This window comes from Plodia interpunctella, chromosome 3 (genome assembly GCF_027563975.2).
Source record: "Plodia interpunctella isolate USDA-ARS_2022_Savannah chromosome 3, ilPloInte3.2, whole genome shotgun sequence".
NCBI lineage: Eukaryota > Metazoa > Arthropoda > Insecta > Lepidoptera > Pyralidae > Plodia > Plodia interpunctella.
The window spans coordinates 1,435,749-1,449,604 of NC_071296.1; the positions used below are offsets into that span (position 1 = coordinate 1,435,749).

Below are 13,856 nucleotides of genomic sequence, written 5' to 3' on the forward strand. Positions count from 1 at the left end.
CTACTGGGCATAGGAAGCTGAAATTTGACATGTAGGTTCTCTGGGGAGTGTAGTTGAGCACTAAGAGAGGATTTTTGGTAATTCTACCCCGAAAGGGGTGTAAGGGGTGAAAATCTTTATATTAAAGTTCTAAGCCGTTGTCACCGTACACGGGATATCTACATTACACATTATAGCAGGAAGCGGGATGGTACAAACAGAACATTGAACTGAAAATGAGAAAAAATACGCATTTGAATCATTTATATGTTTTGCAGTCTTACAGAGTACGCGATAAAAAAATTACTGATGAAATTCACGCGGACGAAGCCGCGGGCAAAAGCTAGTTGTGTATAAGTGACGCGATATTGTTTACTGAAGCCTGTGGTGCTGAAGTTTCGACATCACCGTGCCTTGACAGGTCGCACTGTCAATTATCATAATATTCTCAGTCGACTTCTGTTCGTTGGAATTGTGTTGTTGTAATATTGTCAGTCCTGCCATTCTTTCTTATTGTTTTCATTTTAACGTTATGAATTTTCAACACTTTTTGATAATGTACATGGTACCACAAATTAGTACATGGTACCACATTAAATACAAATTACTATTTTGCCTTGGGAAACATCTTTTAGATTCTTACTTATGTCAAAAATATGATTCGTGACTATAAAATAGAGCTAATCCTTCAAAGGCTAAAGGTGAATTCTTTATTTCTTTGCAAAAAAAGACAGCGATTTTAAAACCAAATCCTGTGTTGTAAACCAACTTCCTTTTCATGTCCTAATCATTTGTACAGTATATAGTCTGCCAGATATTTTTACAGATCAACTTTCTACGATGACTAGACTCGCCTAGACAAGTCTTATTCAGCGATTTTTATTTGCATTTTACAAAAAACACTGTCTGGCCTAACATTCTCATAGAATAGAGATCTAGTTAGAAATTGAAGTCAAATTTTATTCGAATCACCTAAAGGCATTCAATATTTATATCTAACTTCGGTCACATACTTACTTGTCTAAAGATAATTTGTGGCCAGATTTTCTCGAGATTTTTTTTATGCTCTTAATGGTTATGCTCTAAAAATATGCCGTTTGAAGACGAAAGTTAACTTGTAGAGTTCTTTCTTCAAAGGGCGGAATAAATATTATAAATAGACGAAACCTTGCGCAATGAGATAAGGTCGCACGCGCAGATAACTGTCGGTTAATTTCCATCTCCGCGCGTGTTATCACTTGATAGCTCAGGAAATAGTTTCTCTCTCTGTATATAAATATTATTTTTATCTGCTACTATTTGGACGTGTTTTTCTTAGAAACTATGAATACATAGGACCGGCAGCGATAGCTCTTGAGACGCAGTATTATGAATGAGGTGGTCTCACAGTGGTAGAAGTGGGTTAGTCCAGAAGAAGTTAGAAACTATCAAATGGGATCTTGACACTTATAGATCACCCTTAGGGATATAGCACCTCAAGAAGTCTGACCCTTAATTAATGATTTGGACAAAAATGCTACAATGTATTTTTGTTAATAATAAATGTAATTGAAGTTCCAGAATTCCAACGGGAAATGGAATAATTAAGTAACGAAGTTCTCGTCCATTTGTCCAAATTCCCTGAGACAAAGTTTGTTAATGTCACAGAACCGTATAATCTAAGCCCCTGAGGTCAGAGGTAATCATTTTATCATCACAACACAGTAACTACCGTTCATACAATCTTGTTACGTGCCTGGCGATGTGCTGTCTCGCTCGCACACTTTACGTCCGCTACGTGTGCGAGTGAATAAGCACCAATGTCTATTCACTTGACGCCGCCCACACAAAAGTTATATGGGTTGTTTTATGTGGGAATGTATTACATCTGAGGTACACAAGGTACATTTGTGTGGTAAGCATGTCTTTGTATCCGGTTATTGTTTTTGTGTGAATAATTGAGACGTAATCGATTAGACGAATTGTTGTTGGACAGTCTTAGTGGCAATGGAAATTAAAGCTAAGGTTGCGTACCTACCGCCGTCTCCGCTATTGGTTATTTTGAATGGGTCGTGTAAGAAAGGGTTGAGGTAAATGTTACCCCCGGCTTGACCTTTCAACCCACGGATTTGCTGCAAATAGATCAATATTTCGTGTCACGTTGTCTGGAATATGATAAAGTTATTCAAAATATTCATGATATTAGTCTACTTGCCCCTTAGTCCATGCGTCTTATTCCCGGTACGGATAAGGCCGTGAATTCTGTAGCATAGCCAGTTGGTGCAAGGTAGCAACTGGTAGAATTACGTACAATTTTGCATCAAAGCTTAGATATATTGAAAGCCCACAAAAATATCCTCCATATCTTGCAAAAGGCAGTTATATTAAATACTTGCCGTCTAACTCGGAAATTTCTCACTACCTTTTCAATATCTCATGCTTTTAATACCATCATATAACTTCTATTTACGCTTTGACTATGGTCCGTGTAAATAGAAAAATAAACCTCATATTAAAGGGACATATATAAATAAAAATAATAATAATAAATTCCATTTATTCGACCGTCTTTGGATTGTATTAAAATATATGTATGATGTTGCACGCACGTCTCTTACTATCAAAGAAATCTTATGTGTACAGTCAGATGCACGTGGAAAATTCATCGTATTACAGCTGCTAGGTTCGAACGGGATAACTTGACGTGCAGTTGAGAGTACACTACGTACAGTCGCGTACAACGCTATAGGTATGTATGTGACAAGCATGACAGATGATGACGTTTGCGGAAGTGACATGCACGCGACGCAAGCGCAGTTAGATTATTAAATCGCGTCAGGCTCTAACTTATTAGTTATTACATTTTGCCCGCGACTTCGTAATTTTATTTTCACATTCCTAGGGGGGAATTTCGGGAAATCCCCTGTTGGTGGTCAGGCTACACTTCCCAAAGACACGTGCCAAAGTTTTCCATTTCAAGTTTCTGCACCCAGTAATATTGGCTATGCGTAGTTTTATCTGTCATGTCGTAAATAAAAATATGAAAACATGGTGTGTCTGATGACACACCAATAATAATAAATTTCAAAGTATTTATTTCTATTCATTACCGTTCATTCATTATTTGAAAAAAAAAAACATTTTACGTAATTAGCTTGTTATCATAAAAGCAGCATTTTTTAAAAGTGACAAATTATAGATTTAACTATCAAATAAAAGAAGCGAAAGATAAGATGAAATCGAAATCTTGACGTTATATTGAAATTTTTTTATGGAGGCAATATATGGAGCAAATTTGTAAATATGTCCCTTCTTTAACTTTTATGTCAACAGCACATCGTATTCGTAAATTTTCATATTTTCATTTAAATAGCAACAGCCCCGTCATACATATGAAAGTGACTCAAGTTACACAACTCTTGGCTCTGTCCACTCCTTATGGGATAAGGACGTGATACTGTCTCTGTCAGTAGTCATCTTTATTGTACCAAGCCGATTGCATACAAATAGTGCAAGCTTTGATTTGAATTTTAAATTGGTGCCGTTCAGCCAGGCCACGGATGAGTAGTCACCGCGGAGGTCGATGTTTTGTAACGCGGATTTCAGTGTTTTACTGGTCACTAATTGCGTTTCTGACTGCATCGCCCTTGTGTAAATCTTCTGAACAAAAACCCTACCAATAGTTTTATAACTCAGTTCAAAATCAATAAAAACGCGTGTGCGGTCAACATTAAAACCGACGATTAACCATTAACTTATTGATCTGGTATCGACACCCCTTGCGCAACGTCAACCCCTATTAGTGACGTCACAGCTCAGAAATGCTGTAGCGAAGTGCAATGCCGGGTAGGTCGCACGCGCAACCCGCGATTGTTTACCCCGCGAGTAACGTAACGCGCCACGTTGCCGCTCCGTGCGCGCTCGGCTCCTCTCACTTTCGCGATACTCCCCCATCTCGCTCGCACGCTCTAGCTCCGTCTCGCTCCCTCGACTAGCGGTGCTCGATTTTTTTGGACGTGCAGTTTTTTCCATTCTTGGTTATGATCACTTTACGGGGTTATTATTGTTTACGGGCCAACTGTAATTGGCCGTTTTTACGCGGAAATGGTATATGCTTTATTTTTTATCTAAGACGTTCAACCTAGAGGGTGTTGCTTTCTAGGTCGCCTTTTCTTTGTATTATGTAGGTTATCGAAATATAAGAAAAGTGTTCTAAGAAGAAAAGTTTCATAATGATAAGATCACTATGCATATCTTTGTAGTTCGCACACATAGACGGGATCAATTAATTAGATTGTGATATAAATATTTTTGTAGCAAAATGCGCGAGCGCAATGTAAAAGACATCAACGCGAGGACGCGTGCACTTGAGATTGCAACAGTACAAAAGGAATGTGCAGAGATGGGCAGGCAGTAATCAAACAATACTGGACATCTTTACTAATATAATTGTTTGAAGAAATACCAGAATTACTCAGATGATCAAAAAAAGATCTGTTTATGTGAACCATATTCATGATGAAGGCTTTAAGTAATCTGTCATCCCAAATTCCAAGCTCAAAATTGAAAATTGAATTAAACTTTTTTTAAAAATATAAACAATTACTAAGTAGGTACTTAAAAGGAGCGCCAAATGTAGGTAAAACTCGACTAAATAATGCAAAGTTTATTAGCAGTTTAACAAAAATGGCCACAACTGGGGCGAAGCGCGATCTCGACCTACCCTCATTTCCCGCGAACTTCTCAATGGGTGCGCTAAATGTAACCCGGCCGTCAGCCGCTATACCCTGGGTTATCCGGGAAAGGCCCGGCTTTCACGGCGCTTATCCGGGTCTTATCTCGGCCCGGGAAACCATCCGTGTCGTTTAAACCTATTCACATTCGATTTTTAACTCTTGAATTTCATATGCTTTTCCACTAAGCAATTGGTTACGCTATTATATTCATCCGTTGTTTTAGTGAAAGTGGTTTCTCAGCACACGATTGTTCTTATTATATTACATATATATGATCTCGGCAATTTATTATTTAAACATACAAAATATACTCAAAATAAAATGTAGAAAATATTTTAAAATAGTTTAAAACCAGGTCCGTCGAACAATATTTTCTCCGCTCTCCCGCATCCCCCGGCCCTCCAACCATCTGTATTCGGTATTATAGCGGAATCTGTCGGTTTCATTGGCTATGCGGCCAATTAGCGGAAGCATTTGAGTAATGCACCTTGATACCAGACAGATGCCAACAAGGCATTTCGTGGGAAGATTAAAGTCAACTGAATAAAATAACTGATGTTTTTAAATTAGCTAAATAATCATAGAAACAATCCGTGTTTTTTTCAAACTGTGATACCTTACTTTCCGTTCGTCAGGGCTCAACGCTGCGCGGGTTCTTCTTATATTGATCATCATAAACTATACTATTTCATATGAGGTCAGTGCAAGCAACACCGACAACATAAGTCAGTTTCTTCCACTTTTCTTGGTCTAATGGCAGCTTGCAGCGCAGTGTCCAACTATTTCGTATATGGGTACTTATCCATTAGGTAGACAGAGTCAAGAGTTTCTAAATTCGAAGGCCAAGTACAGCCACCACCAAGTAAACCTTGATTAACTTGAATCTTTGCGTGATGAGTACGATCTGGCACATTCTAAGTTTTTAGTTTCCAAACCAGCAGACCAATTTACAACAACCAATTTCAAATGTAAAAATGTAACCTGTTCTTCACATTGAGACATGATAACAACTCAATCATAACAACCCTAGACACGAGGAATGCGGCGTGCAAGGCGACGGCGGCGCTCCGAAGCGGCGGTGGTGGCATCGCTAGAAAGCGGCGCCCGCGCTGCATCACTTTCTATTGTGCGACGGCCAGTTGAAACGACACGCACTCCACATACGAAAATGTTGTCGGTGGTGCGAAAGTGGCTCGTTTCTATGGTGAAGATATATTTTTAGTGCTAATGGTGGAACAGTCCACCGGAAATATTTCAAATCACTCGCATTTTAATGAATTTGGTTGGATTCATACAAACTATACACTACACAAATCTTGAGTACCTATATTTTTTGTTATCTCTATTTGTAAGTGGAAGTAACGTCAACCTTACTAGAACATAGAACAGAAATATTATGTCGATATCATACCATGTTTATTTATAAAAAAATACGGAAATCACTAAATCCCGAAATCACTAATATCCTAAAGCTGACATGATTTTACGTAAAGAATAAATTCAAAGATCCTAATACAGATAGAAACCTCTTATTTAATAAACATGCTGGGATAGTAGTCAACAATAGCAGAAGTAATAATTTAGATAAGACCACCAGAAAACAAATAGTTGTAGGTCAGCTAAGTAAGACCCAAGAAAGAGGTACATTACCTGAAACCGTTACAAGCGCACCTCAGTCTGTGGATAAAGTGTCGTATAGCGATAAGCCGCTAAAATGTTGTCGAGGCTTCTCTTAAGGCGCTGTTACAATGCACAAAGAGGCTAGATTAGGATGGATACGGCTCCACAACGCGAACAGAACAGTTCATATAGTGGAAATATGATTTCAGCTTGAAAATGCTTCAACGCTATACAGAGTCGTGAGGTCGATAGATAGCGGCCGAATATTCAAATATTGAATCAAATTTGTGAAGCAGTTATCTTACAGATTTTTATGCTTGCTTGCTCAACATCTCTTCCTGCTGTACTCCTTCCATTTAGATACACATGTGGAACCGAGAATACTTTTTAGACAAAAATTTTGGGAAGTATTTTTCCAGTTGACTTCAGTTCACATAGTTGATAATATCTCAACCAACTCGACTACTTTAACTACCACCTAGCTACTTTATTCCCACCACGCATCAGGTGATCCTCTATAACTTACAACACACAATTAGCCGCATATCATCGCGTATTGTTTTAGATAGGAAACCTCTTAACAGACACATTAAGACTATTACGAATACGGCTGTGCAACGACAATAATTACCTCGTCCCCCTCGGCCAGGTGCGAGCTTAACCCTACAGAGATGGTTTTATTGACCCCGTTCATGCTCCAACATTGTCATTAGAATGTCTTCATGTTAACCCTTTAAGTGCCACCGGCAAATATGCCACTTATAAATGACTAGAGTAATGGGGTATTAAATATCGAAGGCGCTAAGGAAATTGACGGAGAAACATTAATGTCATTTAATTTTCCTTGATGCTTCAACTCTAAAGGATATTCATTAATATGTAGAGAGCAAAATAGATCATCGATCTATGGAACATTAATTACTGTCTTCTTTGAAATTAATATCCAACAATATAATTATCTTATCTTTATTCTTAGTATTCAGAATTATTGCCCTGCTTCCGTAATAGTACTGATAAAATTTTATGCTCAGCGTTATTATGTCAGCCGTATGATGACATGTTATCAATACGCACGGGACCTATGCCAGATGTCAGTTACTCCCTCGCCAGCGGGTAAGTGCTGAAGCGAAGTGACGAGCGTTATTTTGCCCACCACATATCTCTCTGATTAATAGTGGTGCTCTGGCAATGATGACCAATCCGTCTGCGGCAGTGACGCATGAAATTTACGATTATGCTCGTTGCATTGTAAAATATTTATGAATTGCAACACTAGAAGAGAGCGTTGGCAAAAATTTCAGCAGAGCAGAATGAAGCTTGAGAAGTGTGAGTGATAGATGATAAAACCGTAGAACTTATTTGATGTGGCCATCAAATTATATCATGACGTACTTGTAACTTTTTTGCAAAATAATGAACTTAATAACCTACCATGGCCACATTAACATGACACGAATACTGCGTCCAGAAATTCCAGACAGCCGTCGGGTTTTTGACCCGCTACTTGTATTTGCATATTCAAGGTCGACGCAGCACCTGCCGGATAATTCGTAATGCTCATATGTATATTTATACAAGAGGGGAAGCAACGCTGAAAACTACACGAAATCTGCTACAAACGAAATTTGTTAACCCCGCGACGGCGCACAGACTCATTGTTTTGTTGATATATTTAAATGTGGAGGATGTTTACGACCCGAGATAACATTTAACTTTATTGCCGGTTGTGTATTCTTGTTTAGTAGCTAAACAATTGCAACTAATTGTTGCTGACCAAACCAGTGTAACTTCATGTTTATTAGTAGGTGCATGGAAATGTACATAGTGTAAATAAATTTAAAGCAACGGGTAGCCGACGTGGTAGCACAGTTTCTAACGGTAATGTTGTTCTTATTCGTAACAAAATATTCTTCCGGAGAATATTAACGGAACCCATCGATGCACCTTGTTCCCCTGGAAGCCGGCCAATTCCACTTATAGAACAAATTCGAGGTCTTTCATTCTCCTGTCCATCCTTTGTACACATGCTCATACAGTCATACAACGCAATGTAACGCAACAAGGTCATCAACCGTGGATTTCATTCGCGCTCAACATTTTCTCGTCCTATCAACAAGCTATTTGCGACTGTGCTAAGATTTTATAGCGATTTCGTGTAACTATAGGTTCAGCTCTTATGTGTAATCTTTACTTTGTTTTTGTTTTGATGTTTATATAGCTTAGATAAAGTTAAGTAAGTTATTTTGCCTATTTATTCAGAAAAAATCCGGTACCAGTCTTTTTGTTATGTGGGAAAATTCGAACTCTTTTAGCCCAGAGTCTTCCGTTTTTCGTAGATTTAGTACAACTCATTTGATCTCATGAACACAGCAGAACATGCGTGTGTAGTTTAAGTACTCAATTTAAATATGCATGTATATGTTAAACTATGAGATAATTATCTGTGTATATAATTTTTCTAACAAAGTGTTATTGATTCTAATCAAAATCGTCCAATTAAGTACTTACTGGCCAGAAATAAAGCTTGCATTAAATTTTTGTGTTAGAGCTCCCATTCTGTCTTCAACATTTCATTTTAATGTTCATGGTTCGATTCTAACTAGTATGTTTTTTAATTCCAGACGGAGCTGTATGGCATAAAATGGCGTAAGCTCGTATGGGGGGAGACGAGCGGCGGCGATGGGTCCGACGAGGGCTCCGCACCGCTCGCCGACCCCGTCATCAGCAGCTACGCTCGCTGCCTCGCCGGGGACATCCTGTGCGTGTGGCGGCGGGTGCCGGCGCCCCAGCCCGCCGACATCTACGAGATGTCAGCGCCGGTGCCCCCGCCGCTATCCCTCAGGGCCGCCAAGGAGCTGTGGATCTTTTGGTACGGCGAGGAACCCGACTTGAACGGGCTCGTCGCACCGGAGCTCATCGGCAGCCGTGAGTAACAGTTTCTTTTAAACATTACATCAGCAAATTATTTGCGTGTAAGGGCTTTTGTTTGGTGCGTATAAAGGTGACAACTTGCATGAGCCAATGAAGTAGTGATTTCTAATAAATTAATGGCACTTAAGTTAGACCTGATCATAACGACAATCTCTCAATAGCAGCAACAGCGTAATCTTCGACATGACACGAACATGTTCTAAGCACGTCTTCGGTTAATTTGTCAAAGCGTCGCGGCGACAGCATAATACCTCAAGTTAACAGCTCGTTAAGCAAATGGCGACGGTGCAGTCTTCTAACAATTAAGTTAAGATTAAGATCTCGCCGCGTCATGGCGCGACAATGAGGGAAGTGGATTGTACCCAAAACAACGGAATGTCTGAATGTAATTTGTACCGTGACTCTGTAATTGTTGAATTTCATCCTTAGGCTTTTCTATATCTTAGTAGGACAAAATAAATCATCAATTTATCTTGTAATTAGAAGAAGAAATATTGAAAACTTTAGAGATTAGGGTAGTCGCGATTTTACAACAGTGGATTTGTTGATAACTAGCTAAGCTAGGCTTTAGCTATGGATAAGAGAAGATACATTTTTTTGGTAGAAATAATAGTAACCACCCTAATATAAATTCTATTACTAGTCCAATGAGTCATGTCAAATATGTTCTAATATATTGAACACCTAAATTCCCACATACAAGTAGGATGAATTACATTAATTACGAAATCGTCAGACATATCACAGCGACTGGCTTCAAAATGTTGTATGTATATAATATACAGCCTCCAGCATTCACATAAATTTGCTTCCACAATACTTTTGCGTTTTTATCGCCATTTATTTGCCGGCTTATATTGCTCTCGCCCCTTTAATGCGCCGTTCTGTAATGCATCGCCGTTTAATGGCAGTTTCATACACAACTTTATTGTGATTATCTCGACACTGTATCTCGTGTTTATTTTTATTCTCTTCAATTTATTGCTTTGTTAAATTATTACACTGCAGTGGCAATGTTTTTTTCCGGCTGTGGTCTCGTGTTCGTCCGCATTTCCTTGTATTAGATGTGTTTGTTTTGGCTATTTTCGCTTTACCGTTTTGCGTGGGCGGTGCTCCGAGTTCAAAGTATTGTTGTATAAAGTTCCCCCAATAGATCTATGTTGTTTACAGTTTTATATAATCCAACTCTGAAGTGTTTAATTTACGCATACTCTGTAGAATTTAAGTACAGAGGTTAGAAATTAGGTACGCTTGTGTGTTTAATAGATTCATCAGTTATATTATGATTGTCACATGTTTCATTTACATACCAAATTAATATGTCGTAAAGAATACATTTGGCTGAATTACGCTATGTAAAAAAATATACTACGAGTTCAACGACCTTCGACAGCCGTTCATAATCAATTCAGTAGTAAATCTCGATTTCTTGGAAAAACGTTTTTCAAGGTCAGTAATTCTTCGGAATTATCACTTTCGTCGCAATTTTATAAAAATGTTGTTTATTTTTAATATTTACTTCATTTCTACGAAATTATATAATAGATTAATATATGTAAAACGCTTAAAAAAGCTTAAGCGAAATCGTCAAAGCCTCAACAATCAATTACAGAAACTATATCCTTTACACTGGCTTCATAAAAGACAAACAAATATAACCTCTTCATGTGCCTGACATCTTAAAGAAAACAAATGATTCTAGAGATCGTAACATCCTCAATTATTTCTGAAGAAGTGTATCGGCAAGCTGGGTTCGGTTTCCGAGATCAACAAGTGGCAGTGTCGGCAGTTAGAAGCCGATAACTTACTCTTTGCTACGTGTCTATCGATTCCTTTTGAAACTTTCCCACCACTTCATAGCACTGATACTTTATTAAGTTTATCTCACGTTTATCTGAATCAAAGGTAACTTTGATGGACGCTATGTGTACCTGTACAGTGTACACACATGAGAATAATTTTCTTTTGTGTCTCGTTTGCAAAAATATCAGGATGTCTTCTTTTATTCTTCTTAAATCATGGGTTGCTATTTATTGCCTTTCTATAATTAATTAAGAGGCTTAAAGATCTATTAAATGAAGTGGAAATACTCAATCAACTGTAAATTGCGAGCATGATCAAACAGTTCGTTTAAAATTAGCTATTACTTTGTCATGTATTTTTCATATGTATCTTTTTTTTTTAAGAAATCTATTTGTAGAGCAAAATTGAGCCCTTTGCTTTGTAGAACAAATTAAGAGCCTAATAAAAAAAAAGTATATCCACGACAATGACAATATTGATTCAATCGTTGCTGTCGTGTACATTTCCTATTAGGTGCGCAAGCGTCCTCAGCTGCGCCGGCGCAAGTTCACGCCCAGCGGCGGAGCCCAAAATAGATCGTGACATAAATCTGCATAAACGGCCTTTATTTTGGTCCGCCATTGTTTTGTTCATACGAGTTTCTCCTACTTACAGCGTTAAATTGTATTTACTCGTGACAAGAAAGCGAACTAATTTTTAAACTACTAAAATTTTGATTTTTAAAGCTTCAGTGGCGCCCTGATTGAAATGCCAATTTAGGTTGATAGACTGCATTCATGGCTTTATTCGGTTACGTTGCTTAATATTTTGATAATATTCCATAATCCAAGTTTGTACAGTTGGATTACTAAAAAGAACATATGTTTAGCTTCTTTTGTCTACTGGAATGGCTTCAATCAATGTCAAGCCGATTGAGGCCGTCTGCATCATCGAGTCTTGACATTGGCATTACAGTACTTATCCAATGTAATAAATTGCACTATTATATGTCCGTATTTATGAAACAAAGGTTTTGTCTCCTGGGTTTTCCTGGTTGTACGCGAAAGCAGTCTTAGTACAATATTCGTCATCATATCGACCACAAGTATATTACTGTACATAGACCTCTTCGAAAGACTTCCACATGCCACCGCTTCCATGGATCGATTGTAAGCATCTTCGTGCGTCTTTGACATCATCAGACCACATTGTTGGCGGACCTAGCGTGCCGATATGTGGCTGGGCTGCCACTCCAAAACCCTTCAGCTATGATCATCGGACTGTGGACATGTAGTTTTCCAGGATTCTGCTTGTCCAGGATCCTTTTCAATACCAAACTATTAATGAGTCGGTTGCTCAAAAAGCTTTAGATTCTTTTTTTGTCTTGACTTTTATACAAAAAAAAAGATAATTTAACAACAGGTGTTGGCTATTCTGTCACAAGATAAGCTACATTTTTAGGCACGTGTATCTGTCCAGTCCGTAAAAGGAAAGAAACTGATTCACTTTTCCGTATACTGTGTAAATAAGTGTATTTTTCTCCATAAACTTGTACATATATTATGTTTTCAATTTGTCTAATGACGCACGCTAATACCTTCTTATAGACTCTCGGAAAAATAGCTTTTCCTCATTAAGTCTCTCGTAAGAAATCATTTTATATTAACATGTTTTTATTGCGTCTCGATATTTCCAGGGACAAATGTATCATAAAACGAGTTCATTTAGTGCATACTGATGTGTTATTCGTTTGGAAAAGTACTACAAGTATAACTAATTGTAGGTATTTTCTCTGAAGGACAATTCCTTCAGCGACTTGTTATATTACTACAAATTAGGAATTTTCCTCTTCATTTCCGTTTTTTCATGATATACCTACTTAGGAAATCGGATAGATTTATCATCTGTCTCTTCTCTATTTGTCCTTGTCATTCACCACCGTCACCTGATTCTGTGAGGCTTATTGTCCATCACCAAACAACACAGCTGCTCAACACGGGTGATTTCAACCCACTCCTTAATGTCTTTTACGACGCCCCATTTTTTTTTACACCGCTTGTGTATATTGTGTATGGTGGAAACATTTCGACTTGGAAATATTTATAGTGCGTAGTAGCTGTGGTTTCGCAATCTCGCACCCAGTCGCTAAGTGGTCGGCTGCTGAAGTTGAATGGGCCTGTGTGTTACTAGTCCTTATTGAATGAACTCTTCACTTATTATATCATGGTATTTATGGCGATAATCTACATTTTATTAGCGTGTGATCAAATGGGGATTGTCTATTTCAATCTATGTGTGGTAAAAGTAGGAACATGTTTACGGACGTAAAATGACGGTCCTTTAAAAAACTGTTCCAATATGGTCAAATTGACCACGATTGATGATGTAGAGAATTTCTACACGAATTTTATTGTTAGACGAAATTAATAGTTATGAGAAATTTATATTTATTATTTATATATTTAGTTTATTAATACTCTGTTTTCCGCAGTTTCTAAAAAGTGGAATATAAGGTGACCAAGTAAACAATATTTAAATCATGTTGTTGGTGTTACATACGTGTGTCGATTTATGTTACATAATACTATACATATATATAGAAACGAAAAGAGGCTTTTGTCTAGCAAAGGGTAGCTAATATAAATACTACTAGTGAGAGTCAGGTTCTTGTCGGAGTGCCTTGCATTTTATCAATTAAAGTTTGCTATTTTTATTATCGTTATAAAAACTCAATAAAGACGCGACAGCCTCCGCTTCCGCAAAGCGGAAAGTCTGTAAATGCAGAGGATTTGCCGCCATAACGCCACAGATTATATCGGTAACTGGCGT

General features: G+C 37.9%; 1 protein-coding gene across 4 annotated transcripts in view; it reads left to right on the plus strand.

The window, feature by feature from the left end:
• The window catches only part of skd (skuld), a 73,889-nt gene that overhangs the window by 10,725 nt on the left and 49,308 nt on the right, over window positions 1-13,856 (plus strand). For all 4 annotated transcript variants that reach the window (XM_053767050.2, XM_053767058.2, XM_053767066.2 and 1 more), the window contains exon 2: window positions 8,936-9,239. In XM_053767050.2, coding sequence (XP_053623025.1) covers window positions 8,936-9,239 — 304 coding nt within the window. The remainder of the gene's footprint in view (window positions 1-8,935; window positions 9,240-13,856) is intronic.